Source organism: Entelurus aequoreus, linkage group LG16 (genome assembly GCF_033978785.1).
Source record: "Entelurus aequoreus isolate RoL-2023_Sb linkage group LG16, RoL_Eaeq_v1.1, whole genome shotgun sequence".
In the NCBI taxonomy this organism is placed as follows: Eukaryota; Metazoa; Chordata; class Actinopteri; order Syngnathiformes; family Syngnathidae; genus Entelurus; species Entelurus aequoreus.
Window position 1 is genome coordinate 50,984,016 of NC_084746.1, and position 19,278 is coordinate 51,003,293.

General features: G+C 37.5%; 1 protein-coding gene across 5 annotated transcripts in view; it reads right to left on the bottom strand.

The window, feature by feature from the left end:
- Window positions 1–19,278, bottom strand: part of zfyve9a (zinc finger, FYVE domain containing 9a) — a 53,550-nt gene that overhangs the window by 33,672 nt on the left and 600 nt on the right. For 4 of the 5 annotated variants that reach the window (XR_009821410.1, XR_009821409.1, XM_062023255.1 and 1 more), the window contains exons 2-3: window positions 4,210–4,307; window positions 414–521 (exon numbers count right to left, since the gene is read on the bottom strand). Coding sequence is in view for 3 of the 5 variants with exons in the window: in XM_062023255.1 (XP_061879239.1) it covers window positions 414–483 (70 nt within the window). In the remaining 2 variants the exon portion in view is untranslated. The remainder of the gene's footprint in view (window positions 1–413; window positions 522–4,209; window positions 4,308–19,278) is intronic. The other variant, XM_062023254.1, reaches the window with a different exon arrangement.

Consider the following 19,278-nt stretch of genomic DNA (forward strand, 5'->3'; position numbering starts at 1 on the left):
ACTAAAGTGATCCGATTAATATCTTTATTTTCTCAAAATACATTTTGAGATACATTTTTCTTAATGTTTACAAACTCAGGGACGACACAGGAGGACTTTTTGGGCAAAAACCAAATAATTAAAATGAGTATTAGATATTACTTTTTGATTTTGTGTACCATTGTCTTTGTTTCGATCAAACAACTATATGTAATAACAGAAAATAAGGAACTAATTTGTGTTGATATTGTTAAACTGTCAATAGCACAAATAAATGTAAAAATGTACAGTTAATGAATGAGATCTGTATCTGTATTAGTATCGGCCAATCTCACTCATGGATTATCAGTATTGGAATCAGCAGCATAAAACCCTGAATATAACATCCCTAGTTTCCCGTACATTCTACTCCTTATCGTCTGTTCTAGGCTCACCTTCGTTCTGCTCAAAGTCGTCCAGCACCTTGTCCAGGTTGAACGCCTCGGCCTGGAAATAATTCTCCATGGATCAGGAAGCTCCACCTTGTCCGCGGCCACGTGAACCTTCACACAGGGGAGAGCGTGTCGTCAATGACAAAATCTGTCCTCGATGAAATGGGAACTATTGTCCTTTTTATGTGCCCCCGAGTCCACTGTCCATAAACGGCTCATTTGCTGGCCCTTAGCTTCTTGATCAAAGCAGCGGTATAAAGCGAGATTGTGTGTGATATTCACTATACAGTGAAGTAAGATGCAAATGTTACACTTTATAGGCAAAAGTATGGAAGAATTTTGATTTACAAACCCCTAATTGTACACATTTTCGATTTACTAGTGACAGACCGAATATTAATATGCTTTTTTGTACGAACCTTGTGTCAGTGTACGAATGTTTCATCCACCTGGGCTGATCGATCTCTGTTCCGATTCAGTCAGCAGAGAGCTGTTGTTAACTCTTTAAGGGTTTTTAGCCTTTTCACACTTTTTTTAATATGGGTGGAAAGAAAGCAATCGACAAGCGATGGGGGGTTTGAAACATTTAGGAATGGGATCAGTATCCAAAGACTTGTCAACAGTGTCTGCCTTCTCTCTCCTCCTTCGTTCCACTGCCCGCCAAGAAAATTAACCAAGTGGATTTAATGTTCTTTATTTCTAATAATTGTATTGGCCTGGCTGTTATAGTTAAGGAATTTGGTGATTTAAAACAGTGAGTGCACCACAGGACTAGTGACAGTGTGTGTGTGCGATTAGGCAGGGCGCTGGGGTAGTATTGGCATTATTATATTTTTAATTAGGGATGTCCGATAATATCAGCCTGCCGATATTATCGGCCGATAAATGCGTTAAAATGTAATATCGGAAATTATCGGTATCGTTTTTTTTTTTTTTTTTTTTTTTTATTAAATCAACATAAAAAACACAAGATACACTTACAATTAATGCACCAACCCAAAAAACCTCCCTCCTCATTCACACAAAAGGGTTGTTTCTTTCTGTTATTAATATTCTGCTTCCTACATTATATATCAATATATATCAATACAGTCTGCAAGGGATACAGTCCGTAAGCACACATGATTGTGCGTGCTGCTGGTCCACTAATAGTACTAACCTTTAACAGTTAATGTTACTCATTTTCATTCATTACTAGTTTCTATGTAACTGTTTTTATATTGTTTTACTTTCTTTTTTATTCAAGAAAATGTTTTTAATTTATTTATCTTATTTTATTTTATAATTTTTTTTAAAAGTACCTTATCTTCACCATACCTGGTTGTCCAAATTAGACATAATAATGTGTTAATTCCACGACTGTATATATCGGATGATATCGGTATCGGTAATTAAAGAGTTGGACAATATCGGAATATCGGATATCGGCAAAAAGCCATTATCGGACATCCCTATTTTTAATTAAATAGAAAGTTGAGCAATCACCCCCTTATGTTTGTTTTATATACAATACTGAATAGCGCTTTATATTTTGTTCAAAGTATACAAACTTTAACAAATTGTTTTGAGGCTTGAAACCATTTTTCATATTTACATTGTTCCTTATGGAGAAATGTTCTTCACGATACAAACTGTTCTATTTACAAGCCCTGTTCAGTGGCTCCATATTAGGGGTGTAGCAATATGAAAAATTCATATCGCGGTTATTGTGACCAAAATTACAGTTATTGTTACGATTGCTGTATTGTTAAATGTGCTCAAAAAGTACTAATACACACTGAAATATTTTAAATAAGTTTAATTCAAAAACATTTAATAATAAATAGACAGAAACACAATATATTTTCCTTGGCAGAAAAAAACATTGAATATTGTTTTTGTTTCTTAAAAGCCACTTTTTTTTATTTTTATTTTATTTTAAATATGTTTGTTTTCTTCAGTTTAAATTGGAAAGGACTTAATGTCAGGGATCCCAGCAAACTACAAAAAAAAAAATTGAGGAATTAAAAAACATCACCTATGGGTCAAGTGGGCCTTTCTGGGAAGAGATTTTACCATTTTAAGATGCTTTGGAAGGCCTTTCATACATAGAAATTCTGCAAAAATGCAAGAAAATGTACCAATGGTTTCTATTAAAGACTATAGCCTCCTGGCCGACCCAATGTGCTGTTAAGATAATCACCAATAAAGACGTGACATAACAGCTCCAAATATCTTGTTGTAAAGCTGACAAGAGCCTTGTAATTTTGTGGAGATGAGTTTGCTAACAGTCATACTGTACAGGGGCTGTTTCAGTCAAGATCTGATAGCACAGTTAGAGCTCATTTTATTACCTCATCTGTGTTATATGTGTTTTTATGTTGCACGATTGCACAAAGAAAAATTCCTAGTTTGTGAACCCGTTCTCAAACAATGGCAATAAAAACTATTGTGATTCTGATTCTGATGTATTTACGACTAGACAAGCAGCGAAATCCCACATTCTTCACCACTGAGAGCGGTTGATCATCCAGTATTATAAATTTGATTAAGAGTACCGTAAATGCCGATTCCACGTTAGGATTCTTGTGAAAACTTTTCTTTCCGCTGGAATGAATATGTCGCGGTCTGTTGTTTGTGTCTCGCCTCGTTAGCTTTAGCCGTGGTAGCTTCATTGTGTGTGTCTGCATGGCGGGCTTTCAAGTGCTTCAATGGTTGCTTGTATTAAAACATCCTACTTGTGTCCCACCCATTGAAAGACACATTTTGCAAAGTTTGCATGTTGCCGTGCTACTCGTTGGCTGCTCGAGTTTGTGATATTGCCACACCACCGTCATGATGTTTGCTTTGGTAGCGTAGTCTTGCATTGGTGCAATGGTCTTTAACTTCCCGGGAAGAGAAGCGAAAGAAAATGTATTTTAGTGTAGCAACATTAGCATATTAACGGACTATTGGCTTGTGTGGGCTCTATTTAGGTCGTACACCCAAAGTTTCTTACAAAATACATATTAGTATGGTATAGGAGATTTAGTACTCTCCGATACCTATACCTCCAAAAATTGCCCTATTGGCATCGGAACATCCCTATTGATTGAGTGAAAGATTTATTAGGAGTTTGCATAGGAAAAGTACAGTTTCATGACCTTACAGATTCACTGGTACAAGGTCGACTAAAAGGGAATTAATTTATACAAGAAAGCCTGAGCTTTTTTTCAATTGAAGTGCTTTTTTTTAAACACATAAAACATAGAAAAACATACAGATATAACAGTACTATGCAAAAAGTAGCTACATTTAATTAAGTGATTAACGTGGACCCCGACTTAAACAAGGTGAAAAACTTATTTGGGTGTTACCATTTAGTGGTCAATTGTACGTAATATGTACTGTACTGTGCAATCTACTAATACAAGTTTCAATCAATCAATTAATCAAAGTGATTTTAAATGTAGTGATTTAATTCGGTGATTCTTTGGTGTACCACTCGATTGAGCCCGTAGACCACTACAGTTTGACAATCACTCAGCTAGAACAATTGCGGAATTACGCCAAGTAGAGGACATCTGTGATACCTGTAATTTGTCCTGTAGTCATGTAAGCATTTACGCTAGTTAGCGATTAGCGTGCTAGCTTGCTTCTCCAGGAAATGAGCGGTGTCACCAGTCAGTGTGTTTATCCAAGTGCGATTATAAATCACGGGTTTATGATTATTTTTTATTTGGAAATGGTAATACTTACCATTGGGAGTTGTACAGCGGTTTATTGTAATTATAATACTGGTTTCCGCCACATCCCTAGTGGACGACGTGATTTGCGCTACCTGCAAAGAGGTCCCCCTCAGCGGGCGCAGGCTATCTTGGTTGTCAGCACGTTTGCCCTCTCAGTGAGCACTTCAGCCGCTCTGGCAGGCGCCCGCACCTTGCATGGACAAAACAAACAACTCCAGTCACAACTACATTTACTAAGACTACAGCAGGGGTCACAAACTATATTTCGTGGCCCTCTACTTAAAGGGAAATTGCACTTTTTTTGTGGAATTTTTGTCAGAATAATTGTATATAAGTGATCACACAACTTGTTTGCTACGAGTTCAGGCTGCCCTGCGTGAAGACACAAGCTGTCTTTGATCTTATCAAGCAAAAGGCAGACAGCTTGTAAACCTCCACTGTGTGCGATGGAATGCGCCGTAGAGGTGTCGGTTTCTCAGATCTTGGACAGCCACAGGAAGGACCTTATCGGGACCCGAAATCTACAAGCAGAGAGGGGGCAAACCTGACACCGCTCCAAGCACCTTTTTGTATGAACTGTTTATGACCCAGTGCAGCTGTTTATGACCCCTTCCCTTAGAAGCAGCTGCGACTATGTAATCAGGGAATGCCCAAATAAAGGAGGAGGCGAGAAACCCTTTCCTGCATGTTTTGACAAATTTCCACACTAATGTACAACAGTTTCAGTGTACGAGAGTTGGCTCACAGGAGATGAAGTGCAGTTTGTTGACATCTATAGATACATTTATTTCATAACACTTTGCACATGGAGCAGGTCTAGAACCAACTCACACCTTTAAGAAAACCAACAGATGAGCAAGGATGTGGTGACGGACGCAAGGAAAAACTTCCTTGTGGTGAAAAAAACCTTAACGGGAAAAGAACTGCAAATAAAAGGACTTTTACAAACAGTCTTATTTCCCTCTAGCGCTGCTCGGCGTGTCCCAAAGCGAGCTGGCGTGGGATTAGCAAGCAAAGCAGCAGCTCGTTTTTCCGCTCAGTTTAAGATGCAAGCGTGGCGTCACGCACGCACACTCCGTGCAGTCGCTCGCTTTAGCCCTCTAAAGGTTTTCGAGGAGTTGCAACCTGACTCTTTAGTTCAGTGTGCAGGTAGACACACAGTTTGCTAAAAATACAAGCGGTGAATTATTCAACACTCCTGCAGGCTAATTAAATCTTAATCAGAGCCCCTGGACTCATTGAGGCGGGTCTGATTAGTCATGTATTTGTATGCATGTGCTGGTGTGTCCACCGCAGACAAATGAACTGACACCGGACAAGAAACCAAAGTTGGGTATTTTCTGATCAAATTTATATGAAACCTAATTGTCATCGCTATTTTCAAAGGGTATGTTAAAACAGGACATCCACCTGTCCTCTAGGTCAGTGTTTTTCAACCTTTCTTGAGCCAAGCCACATTTTTTGCGTTGAAAATATCCAGAGGCACACCACCGGCAGAAATCATTAAAAAACGAAACTCAGTTGACAGTAAAAAGTCGTTGTCGCAATTGCTGGATACGACTTCAAACCATAACTAACCATGCATCACTATAGCTCTTGTCTCAAAGTAGGTGTACTGTCACCACCTGTCACATCACACCGTGACTTATTTGGACTTTTTTGCTGTTTTCCTGTGTGTAGTGTTTTAGTTCTTGTCTTGCGCTCCTATTTTGGTGGCTTTTTCTCTTTTTTTGGTATTTTCCTGTAGCAGATTCATGTCTTCCTTTGAGCGATATTTCCCGCATCTACTTTGTTTTAGCAATCAAGAATATTTCAGTTGTTTTTATCCTCCCTTGTGGGGACATTGTTGATTGTCATGTCATGTTCGGATGTACATTGTCTTTGCTCCACAGCAAGTCTTTACTGTCGTCCAGCATTTTGTTTTTGTCTACTTTGTAGCCAGTTCAGTTTTAGTTTTGTTCTGCATAACCTTCCTTAAGCTTCAATGCCTTTTCTTAGGGGAACTCACCTTTTGTTTATTTTTGGTTTAAGCATTAGACACCTTTTTTACCTGCACACTGCCTCCCGCTGTTTCCGACATTTACAAAGCAATTAGGTACCGGCTGCCACCTACTGATATGGAAGAGTATTACACGGTTACTCTGCCGAGCTCTAGACAGCACCGACACTCAGCAACAACACATCATTTTCAGACTATAATTACTGGTTTGCAAAAAATATTTTTAACCCAAATAGGTGAAATTAGATAATCTCCCACGGCACACCAAACTGTATCCAACGGCACACTAGTGTGCCGCGGCACAGTGGTTGAAAAACACTGCTCTAGGTGCCATTGTCACTGTCTATATCAGTCCTTCTCAAATAATGGGGCGGGCCCCCCTGGGGGTGCGATGCCAGGTGCTGAGAAACCAGAAATGTTTTTCATTTCACAGGTGTGCTTGAAGCTCATCGAGAGAATGCCAAGAGTGTACAAAGCAGTAATCAGAGCAAAGGGTGGCTATTTTGAAGGAGCTAAAATATAAAACATGTTGTCATTTATTTCACCTTTTTTTGTTAAGTACGCAACTCCACATGTGTTCGTTCATAGTTTTGATGCCTTCAGTGACAATCTACAATGTAAATAGTCATGGAGATAAAAAAACGCATTGAATGAGAAGGTGTGTCCAAACTGTTGGCCTGTACTGTATATGCATATGTATATATACATATGCCTTGAAAGAAAATAATGTTTGCCTTGGTTCCCTAAAATATGAGCCCTCCTTTAAGGCAACACTTGCTTTGACCTTAAAAAGTAAAAATTGGAGGCCTGTATAATGATAGTGAAACTCAATCATAACTTCACCGGAGGATAATTGCTTAATGCTAGTAGCTCCGTCCTGAGTTTAAATGGGCGTTATTGTGTTTGTAGCAGGCGAGGCTAAAGGACGAAGACAAGGCTTTGGCTCCATCCGTCATGACATCATCATTAAAGCAAGATGAATGGTGCGACGACGCAGCATTGACGCACAATCTTCAGGAGGCTCCACCCAAGCTTGGGTTGTTTCAGGAGGATGTTAGACGATTATAATGTGCAATGACAGTTTTTATTTTGTAGGGGAGGGATGGTTATTTTTGACTTTCTTAGTAAATATTTTACAACAGCGGCCCTACATGTTGAATAAAGACAACAAAAGGTCCCCTGAGTTGCTAGAAAGACTTCATGTGTTAGTTTAATTCCCCGCTTATTTTCAATGTGCACTATTGTTCTCGTTTCCTCCTCTGAGCTCAAACCCTGACAAAGTGGACAACCATGTTGTGCACATTGCCACTTCCTCTCTTTAAGAATGGACTGACATCACTTTCGAACAACGCTCCCCCGTGACTGACTGACACATAATCACATAATTGTGTTCTCGCCCTGAATGGGAGCAGTCTTGGCCTACCAGACTGGCCTGATAGTGGCCACTTTGCGTCAACGTTTCTGGTACTGAATTTGGAAAAGAAAACTTTTATGTGGTGTTCTTTTTATGAAATAATTAGCTGCAACTAAGTTGTCATTGAACATGTACATATTGTCACTAGGGCGGCAACTAACGATTAATTTGATCATCGATTAATCTGTCGATTATTACTTCCATTAATTGATTAATAATCGGATAAAAGAGACAAACTACATTTCTATCTTTTCCAGTATTTTATTGAAAAAAAAACTGCATACTGGCATCATACTTATTTTGATTATTGTTTCTCAGCTGTTTGTACATATTGCAGTTTATAAATAAAGGTTTATTTTTTAAAAAAAAGAAACAATTTTTACAAAAAACAAAAACATAATAATAATAATAATTGCCTCTGCTCATGCGCATAGCATAGATCCAACGAATAGATGACTAATTTAATCGCCAACTATTTTTATAATCGATTTTGATCGATTTAATCGATTAGTTGTTGCAGCCCTAATTGTCACCTATGAATAGTTTTTCTGAGTGGCAAAAATTAAATACTGTAAAAGCAATGAACATGACGATTGCATTGTAAAGCCAGTGTTTCCCCCAGGTTGCGAACATACCTGTGGCAGTGGGGGCGTGGCTAGGGACGTGATAAGTATGGTGCCATTAGATAATTTGCAAAATATACGACGATGCATATATTTTCTTTAGAAATGCTCCAAAAATTCATACATACATTTACAAACAAATCTGCGTCATTAATTAGTATTAACATCAGTGTTTCCCACACATTCATTTATTTGTGGCGGCCCGCCACGAAAGAATTACGTCCGCCACAAATAATTTTTTTTTTTTTTTTTGTCCTGTCCAGCTTCTCAGGCAAATCATATAGTTGATGTAGATGTCCATAGAGGCTGTTCAGATTTACTTTACAAAAGAGAAGTGTAGGATACTTCTCTTGTTGCCTTATTTGTATTTGACCACTACTGTTTTCTGTTTATTTGTTACTGACTGTGGCAGGACACCTCTGCCTCTGTTTCACTTTATGTTGCTGGTAAATAATATGGTTGTAGTAGTAGGCTAAAGTTAAATTATTTTGTATGCACTAATTAAAAGGGGCAGAGCTTTAAGAGACATTTTTGCTCTTATATTTTATAAGATATATTTTTTGTAAGAACCACAATTAATAAATATATTTCAGTGAATAACTTATTGTTCAAATCTGTATATAAATATGTACATAAAGTGTTGTAATTATATTGTAAAATGGATGGATGGATGGATGGATGGATGGATGGATGGATGGACGTTTAAAACAAAACTGTTATTATTAATTAGTAAGTATACATTTTTTGAGCCTTTTTAGAGAAAATCATATCATTGTAGTAAATTATGCAAATTACTCGATGATGTCATGTGACCACGCCCCCACCACCACAGGTATCTTGGCAGTTTATGGGAAACACTGAACATACATATTTTCTTACATCGTTTTGCTCTATTTTTGAACTGTTCATGCTTCTAGAAACTTCTCCAATCCTTTCAGTGACTTTTTCTTTATTAAAAACGACTATCAACAAACCTCCAATCTTTTTCTGGCGTTAATAAAGACTGCACTTGTGTTAAGAGACTATTTACTTGTGTCACTCGATGTCCGCAATGAACAGCAAGATCAGCAGCAAGCCTGACGTCACAACTGCTCCAGCTGCACTTTCTCTCCTTAAAAGAGTGTCACTGTCCTTGTAATATTTGCACATTGTACATTTTGTAGCTAGCTGTCCGTGGGTTTATCTCAGCTGTATTAAAGTGTGTCCACATTGAAGACATGCCGTCCCCGCTCCAGACAATCCCGTTATTGCTTGCGTCATCACAACATCCGGTTTCGGCAGTGCTGTTTCGGTGAACAAAGTCCTTTTTTCGGTGCATCACTAGTCAATAATGGAAAAATAATAGGCTATATATATCTATTTATACTTGTTCATGTGTTACTGATGTTCCGGGTTCCCAAGATGAGGATGAGGAAGTGTTGTTGTGTGTCTGGGGACTTGTGTCCACGGGACGGAATACGTGTTGGAATTTGTCCTGTTGTCAGGTGTGAGCAATAAAAGTTAAAAAGAGCGTTGTGTGACTTCTTCTGGACACACAATACAGCATATTACTTTAATTTGTTTTCATATGAAAAAACAAACACATTTTTAAGGTGTGGCGGCTTTAATTTTGCCGTGGCGGGGCGCCACGATCATATACATGTAGGTCATTAAAGGAAAAATGGAGCGCACTACTTGGCTGCAACCATCCGAGGTGCTGTTGATTTATTCCCATGCTTTTTGATGTTGTAAATAAATAAATAAAAACAAACATGTATATATAGATATTTATATATCTACACACACACACACACTAACTTAACTACATTATGCCAGATGTTGTTTTTTTTAAATAACAAATTAATTACTTTCCCTATTTTATTACATTTATTAAAGAGTAATTCAGTTAGTAATCCAATTACTTTTTTAGTAATGTAGCGAGTAACTTTAGAAAGTGACTTTTTAAAAGTAATTTTCAGAATACAGCCTGTCTCACAGCATCATGAAGCCGTTGGCAAGTTGGTGTTCCTGGCTAAAATCTTTGTGTGTATGACCTACAATAATGTTTACCTATAAAAACATTATTGTTAAGGGTCAATTATTTTCATGTTGATGAAGACGTTCAAACATGTCCTAATGAAAGAATGAATGTTGTTCTTTTGTGTTTTTGTTAGCTGCAGAATTGAGCATAGCTAAATGTTTTTTAAAGAAGATTTGAAATTACATTTGACATTTTTTTATTTTAACTTCAATGCTTTTTCTTTTTTCTGATCTCAAAACGCCTCTTAAATCATATTTAAGAGGCACACACACACAGAGAAACATACACACACACACACACACACACACACATGCAGAGAGAAACATACACACACACACACACACACACACACAGACACACACACACACACAGAAACCAACACATGCAAACACACACACACACACACACCTACTTTTCTTACTTGATGGAACCTGTTTTTGTGTATTTGGGATCCCCATCAGTCACGAAAATTTTAAATCAAAGCATGGTGGAGATATTTAGTTACGTCAACGGATTTTGCCATTTATGGGTTAGTTTATGGGCCAAACTATATTAGGATATGAGTTTTGATCCATATCGCTTAGTCCTACACTCGTGTTAGCCACAGTGATAGCACAGTTTAGAGATGTTCTGTGTATAATTGAGCATTACAGTATGCCTTATGATGGCATTGTGTTTATATGTATGAGTGCAATAATGAAATTGTGATATTTAAGACATTTCATACGGCTCCTAATGTTTTTCTGTTACAAAAATGTTTTTTGTGCTACTAATTTTGTTCATTTAGTAGCACCAGTGCTACTACTGAAGCCCTGGGAGGATTTCGAAACGTAAATAACAACGCCCACAAATAGGACCGCCGACAAAACAACGCATCCTGAAGAGATGGTCATAAAGTGGTTTGAGGATGGTCTGTAAAACAAAATCTATGCAAGATTTTGACCAAAGAACCCCCGTTACATGTTATGTAGACCACAAGGAAGTGCTTCGATTGTAGAAAAAATCCATAATATGACCCATTTAAGAAAATTGTGTGGAAAAAGTGACAATATTTTTTTTTATTACTAATAAAATAGCGCTGTTTGGGAATTATTGATGTCTGCCTGTGTTCCTGTCGACTCTCCTGATCCTTTCTGTGCAGTGTGTGGCAACAGAGCTTTCCTCCAGCTGGATGTTTGTCTTTATTGTGTGCAACAATTCTGCCTAGCAACCAGTGAGTGAGTAGGAATGACGTTGATCTACGCTGCTGTATTTTGCTCATGTTTTACTATAAATGACAGCACATACCAGACCAGTGTTTAAAAAGCTTGAAATCAAAGGTTTGTTTTCTGCTTTGACAGACTTGTAGAGGGGTTTTTTTAAAAATAAAAAATGTTGAATCCACTAAGACTAGAGGAAAACGACAGTGGCTCTTAAGTGCCTCTCTTGCTCTCTGCTGCTTCACTGCCACGTTCAAAAGCTATTACCAGCTTCCCGTCCTTCGTATGTTTTGATCCATATTTAAGCATCAGACAAAAGGAGTGGAGCACTGGGACCGCCGTCAGGAAGATACGGCTAATACTTCATGAAAGCACGCCGCGACCAACATGACAAGCAGTCGGAGGGATTATGCTATGTGCAACAACTCAACTATATGCAATGTTGACAATAATCACAGCCTGCTGGAAGATGATAGCACTTTCCCCAAACATATGGGCATTTTATTCCTGCCTAATATTCTGGATATGCAGTTCCAAGGACTGGAAAAAATGTTGTGTATATTTGCAAGCACTATGGTTAATGCAGTGTTTCCCATATACACCGGTACTCATTTTGTGTGACAACACTCCACATGTAAATGTTGACTGCCACAGATACATTTCAATTGATTACTACATGTAAGACTAACACTGTACATTCATCGTTATTGTAAGGATATGTGTTTAAAATTATCTAAGCCTTCGTCGTGTCCGAAAAATGAAGAGTTGCAATTTCTAATGGAATTAATTACATTATAAAATAACTGTTATTGACCTGGGGCCGTACTTATCAAGCTTCTTAGAGTGCCATTTTACACTTAAGTCCTGAGAATTTGCGAAATTTAGTCCTACTCTCAAACTTAAGAATAAAAGCTTTTTATCAACGTTCTTAAGTCTAAGAATCACTCCTACTCTCCACGATATTTAAGAGACCTTCAGAGGTGTCTTAAGTGGTTAGGAGTTGCCAGCAGTGGATGGCACTGAGGCGAGAGAGACGTGCGCGAACATTCAGGGAGCGGAACGATGTTCTGGATTTGTTTGATGACGAGCAGCTGATCAAACGGTATCGTTTAGACAGAGCAGGTATTATTTTTGTCACAGATTTAATACTTTTCGATTCCATGTTGATTTCTGCATGTGTCTGCAGTGGGCTAGTATATATAGAGCCACCCACACCAGTTTCAAATTAGTTGCCTAATTAATGAATTGGAAAGAAAATGTTATGACAGTAGCGTATGTGTGTGGCCGTGAGGTGAGTGACGTCAGTGAGTGTGTGGGCGAGAGAAGAGAGGGAGCGGTAGCGTGAGTGCCGGCGGGGACTAGTTTGTTGTGTATTATTTTGTTGTTTATTGTCAAAATATACACTCCCATTGTCCACTTAAATATTTCCAAGATATTTCTTTATTCTTAGACAACGGATTCCCTTCCGTGATTGGTCATTTCTATGGACACAGAAATGACGTCACCTAAAATTCCGTTTACGGCACATAGTAATGTCGTAATTCAGCTCTGAGTGTGACACTTAAGATTCAGTCCTACACTTCGCTGAAAGTGTGAGTAAGACGCTTGATAACTAACTTTTAAGTGCAGCTTTCAGCGAAGAATTTATTTACTCTTAAGTCAACTCTTAGCAGACTTCTTAGGAGTAATTCTGAGAAGCTTGATAAGTACGGCCCCTGATGTTTATGTGCGATGTCTTGTTTAAAAGCTACATACAATATTAACTGCTCTTTGTTCATGCACATCATAAATATTAATGAAGTGTTTGAGTGTATTCTTGCTAAGTAATATATTGATATTGACACATCTCATCTGTGCATACGTTACTAGAATAACCTTAGGAGATGCGCGGCGGGAATCAGTTTTTGGTACAACACTAGAAGAGGCAAAAAATTGACCCACAGTTGGTAAATGTCACAATTGATGACCCCCCTGCTGATGGCATCATAGCAGCAAAAATGAAATATGTCCTGTTCACTTTCTCCCAGGTGTACAAATGTTACTATGTGGAACATAACAAATTCACACATTTTATTTATTCATTTCACAAGGAAAATCATCCGATTGGCTCGACTTTGTTACTAACCCCCACCCCTCTTTTAATGTACGCTGTCAAAGAGTTGTGATTGGATATATTCTGAACTTGACCCACCTATAAACAAGACAACATTAAAAATAACTGGCTTTCGTTTCTGTCAACATTTTCATCTCGTATTTATAAATTAATCAACATGTCATACCTTGTGGTATCGTCTTAGTCAATGTGCCTTTGTTTGGATAACTTATCTTATTTTTACCTGCTCGATGTAAAAAACAAAACCCAAATAAACAGTTTCCAGCCCAGGGCGGGCCCAGCGGACTCTGTAGGCAGGCATGGCCTATACTATACTATACTATAATATACTACATACAGTATGTGCTCCAGTGCTTTGCATTCTAACTGGTTCTAAATCAGAACCGCTCTCAGTTCCAGTCCAACTTGGTTAAGCTACTTAACCAATAGGAACCAACAGGAAGCAATATGTGAAGATAGGCCAACCCACTTCCACAGAGCTGAAAATATCTTGTGGCGTACCTCAGGGATCAATACTCGGACCAAAATTGTTCAATCTCTATATACTGTAAATGACATTTGTAAAGTTACAAAGGACTTACAGTTAGTATTATTTGCAGATGATACAACTGTGTTTTATTCAGGAGAGAACACACAGCAAATAATACAAATAATAACAGAAGAAATTAACAAATTAAAAAGATGGTTTAACAAAAACAGACTATCTTTGAATCTCAGCAGGACTAAAATAATGCTATTTGGTAACAGTAGAAGAGAAAGTCAAACACAAATACGGATAGATGGAGTAAATATTGAAAGGGTAAAAGAAAACCCATTTTTGGGTGTAATAATAGATCAAAATGGAAGTCTCATGTAAAAAATATACAACATAAAGTAGCAAGAAACACGTCAATAATGAATAAAGCAAGACATGTTCTAGACCAAAAATCACTTCATATTCTCTACTGCTCGCTAGTGTTACCATATCTGAGATATTGTGTAGAAATATGGGGAAACAACTACAAATGTGCGCTTCATTCACTAAATGTGTTACAAAAAAGATCGATTAGAATAATACTAATGTTGGATATAGAAAACATTATCTATTAAATCACAATTATAGAAATTCAGCAATTTGGTGCATTTGCCAACAGCTAAAATGATGTATAAAGCAAACTATAACCTGCTACCCAAGAATGTACAACAATTCTTCTCAACAAAAGAGGAGAAATATAACCTTAGAGGAAAATGTAATTTAAAACATTTGTATGCTCGTACAACACTTAAAACCTTTAGTAAATCAGTATGTGGAATTAAATTATGGAATGGATTAACCAAAGAAATCAAACAAAGCACCAATTTGATTCAGTTTTAGAGACTGTTCAAACTACAAGTGTTCACAAAGTACAAAGAACAATAATTATGATAAACATCTTGAACCCTTTTTTTCCTTTTTCTTGAGACAAAGATTATTTATGTATTTAATATGTGTTTGCTTACTATGGTATTATTTATTATTTATTTGTTGACTTTTCTGCTACAGAGAACAAGGAAATTGGATAAAATTGCTATGGTATGAAAAGGGGTAGGATTATATAAGCTCTGCTTCTTCCTACTCCTTTTCGGAAGTGCTGTAATGAAACAACTGGAATTGTGTGATGCATTACATTGTATCGTATGCATGTTCCAAATAAATTGAACTGAACTGAACTTGGGCTCGATAATAGACCATTTCTTATCTTACCCTTATTTGCGATGCATGTCATAGCGCTGTGTTTTTCAACCTTTTTTGAGCCACGGCACATTTTTTGCGTTGAAAAAATGCGGAGGCACACCACCAGCAGAAATCATTAAAAATGAAACTCAGTTGACAATAAAAAGTCGTTGTCGCAATTGTTGGATATGACTTTAAAGCATAACCAAGCATGCATCACTATAGCTCTTGTCTCAAAGTAGGTGTACTGTCACCACCTGTCACATCACGCCGTGACTTATTTTGACTTTTTAGCTGTTTTCCTGTGTGTAGTGTTTTAGTTCTTGTCTTGCGCTCCTATTTTGGTGGCGTTTTCTCTTTTTTTTTTGGTATTTTTCTGTAGCAGTTTCATGTCTTCCTTTGAGCGATATTTCCCGCATCTACTTAGTTTTTATCCTTCTTCGTGGGGACATTGTCGATTGTCACGTCATGTTCGGGATGTACATTGTGGACGCCATCTTTGCTCCGCAGTAAGTCTTTGCTGTCGTCCAGCAATCTGTTTTTGTTTACTTTGTAGCCAGTTCAGTTTTAGTTTTGTTCTGCATAGCCTTTCCTAAGCTTCAATGCCTTTTCTTAGAGGCATTTACCTTTTGTTTATTTTTTGTTTAAGCATTAAATACCTTTTTACCTGCACGCTGCCTCCCGCTGTTTCCGACATCTACAAAGCAATTAGCTACCGGCCGCCACCTCCTGATATGGAAGAGTATTACATAGGGCTGGGTGATATATCGCGGGTTTGTCTCTGTGCGATATGGAAAATGACTATCGTGATATTCGAGTATACGTTCTCACGCAGTTGCTTTTAGCTGCGGGCATTACACTTCAGGCTCTTCTCACTCTTTTTAGGCTCTACTTCTCACAGAGACATAAACAAGCGCACCTTCTTACAATACGTCACATACGTATACGCCCTCGCTGAGCAGAGAGGTAGCAGCAAGGCTAAAGTTAGCTGTGGTGCGAGTGGTAATACGAGAGAAAGAAGGTGCGAATCCGGTAACAAATGAAGGAAGAATAAATTCCTAAGAAAAACAGCACGGGGTCCATCGTCTGGCGGTGGTTTGGCTTCAAGTGGGAATATGTCGAACACACAACTGTAATTTGTCAAGTGTGGCGCGAAAGCGTAGCTACAAAAAGTAGCATTACTGCTAATATGTAGCATCATTTGAAAAGTCACATGTTAAAGTTAAAGTTAAAGTACCATTGATTGTCACACACACACTAGAATGAAGAGTGCTTACTCGGCATGTCAACATCTCCGTTCGGTGCCACACGCCCACACCATCAAAATGCCGAGGCAAACATTTCCAGATCAACACCGTATGAAAAAAATAGTGATTTTTTTTTTTAGTTGTGATTCCCTTCTCTGCATGAAAGTTTAAAAGTAGCATATATTAATGCAGTATGAAGAAGAATGTTTTAATGTAGACACATAGAATCATCATACTGCTGTGATTATATGCATCAAGTGTTCATTCAAGGCAGGGGTCACCAACCTTTTTGAAACCAAGAGCTACTTCTTGGGTACTGATTAATGCGAAGGGCTACCAGTTTGATACACACTTAAATAAATTGCCAGAAATAGCCAATTTGCTCAATTTACCTTTAACTCTATGTTATTATTAATAATTAATGATATTTACACTTAATTGAACGGTTTAAAAGAGGAGAAAACCCGAAAAAAATGACAATTACATTTTGAAACATAGTTTATCTTCAATTTCAACTCTTTAAAATTCAAAATTCAACTGAAAAAAAGAAGAGAAAAACTAGCTAATTTGAATCTTTTTGAAAAAATAAAAAAAGAATTCATGGAACATCATTAGTAATTTTTCCTGATTAAGATTAATTTTAGAATTTTGATGACATGTTTTAAATAGGTTAAAATCCAATCTACACTTTGTTAGAATATATAACAAATTGGACCAAGCTATATTTCTAACAAAGACAAATCATTATTTCTTCTACATTTTCCAGAACAAAAATTTTAAAAGAAATTCAAAAGATTTTGAAATAAGATTTAAATTTCATTCTACAGATTTTCTAGATTTGCCAGAATCATTTTTTTGAATTTTAACCATAAGTTTGAAGAAATATTACACAAATATTCTTCGTAGAAAAAACAGAAGCTAAAATGAAGAATTAAATTAAAATGTATTTATTATTCTTTACAATAAAAAAAATTAATTTACTTGAACATTGTTTTAAATTGTCAGGAAAGAAGAGGAAGGAATTTAAAATGTAAAAAGGTATATGTGTTTAAAAATCCTAAAATCATTTTTAAGGTTGTATTTTTTCTCTAAAATTGTTTTTCTGAAAGTTATAAGAAGCAAAGTAAAAAATTAATGAATCTATTTAAACAAGTGAAGACCAAGTCTTTAAAATATTTTCTTGGATTTTCCAATTCTATTTGAGTTTTGTCTCTCTTAGAATTAAAAATGTTGAGCAAAGTGAGACCAGCTTGCTAGTAAATAAATAAAATTTAAAAAATAGAGGCAGCTCACTGGTAAGTGCTGCTATTTGAGCTATTTTTAGAACAGGCCAGCGGGCTACTCATCTGGGGCCGTACTTATCAAGCTTCTTAGAGTGCCATTTTACACTTAAGTCCTGAGAATTTGCGAAATTTAGTCCTACTCTCAAACTTAAGAATAAAAGCTTTTTATCAACGTTCTTAAGTCTAAGAATCACTCCTACTCTCCACGATATTTAAGAGACCTTCAGAGGTGTCTTAAGTGGTTAGGAGTTGCCAGCAGGGGATGGCACTGAGGCGAGAGAGACGTGCGCCAACGTTCAGGGAACGGAACAATGTTTTTGTTTTTTTTTGATGACGAGCAGCTGATCAAACGGTATCGTTTAGACAGAGCGGATATTATTTTTGTCACATATTTAATACTTTTCGATTGCAGTGGGCTATAGTGCCACCCACACCAGTTTCAAATTAGTTGCCTAATTAATGAATTGGAAAGAAAATGTTATGACAGTAGCGTATGTGTGTGGCCGTGAGGTGAGTGATGTCAGTGAGTGTGTGGGCGAGAGAAGAGAGGGAGCGGTAGCGTGAGTGCCGGCGGGGACTAGTTTGTTTTGTATTATTTTGTAGTTTATTGTCAAAATATACACTCCCATTGTCCACTTAAATATTTCCAAGATATTTCTTTATTCTTAGACAACGGATTCCCTTCCGTGATTGGTCATTTCTATGGACACAGAAATGACGTCACCTAAAATTCCGTTTACGGCACATAGTAATGTCGTAATTCAGCTCTGAGTGTGACACTTAAGATTCAGTCCTACACTTCGCTGAAAGTGTGAGTAAGACGCTTGATAACTAACTTTTAAGTGCAGCTTTCAGCGAAGAATTTATTTACTCTTAAGTCAACTCTTAGCAGACTTCTTAGGAGTAATTCTAAGAAGCTTGATAAGTACGGCCCCTGGTCCTTACGGGCTACCTGGTGCCCGCGGGCACCGCGTTGGTGACCCCTGATTCAAGGCTAAGGCAAAATATTGAGATATAAATCGTGTATCGTGATATGGCCTTAAAATATCGCAATATTAAAAAAAGGCCATATCGCCCAGCCCTAGTTCATAGTTATTATTGTAAATCCCACATTCTTTATTTTCATGTACATTCTGGGTGTCTTATTCAGTAAAAAAAAATTAAAATTCCATTCCTTCTTCTAAGGCGGTCTGTCATAGCGTTTTTAGCATTCAATCAGACATTATTGTGAGGTTTTGTATTAATGTTAATAAAAATAGATATACCGGCCCCCAGACACATTTTTTTTCTCTAAATTTGGCCCCTGAGTTAAAATAATTGCCCAGGCTTGTAGTACACGTTGGATTAGCTTGGCGTGCTAGCTGTAAACTACGTAAATTGTTCATTTGTGGGAATTATTTAGTTGAAGGCAACATGGTGGTAACACTGTGGATGTCAGGCTGCGTCAAAAAAGGGGGGATATACGCCGCTATTATTAGCTTCAAGCGGGCAGCCGAGTGACGCCGTCGAAGCCACCGCTTGGACGGGCAGGAAGGCTGCCACCGACTCGGTGGACGTCACTCGGAGCGAA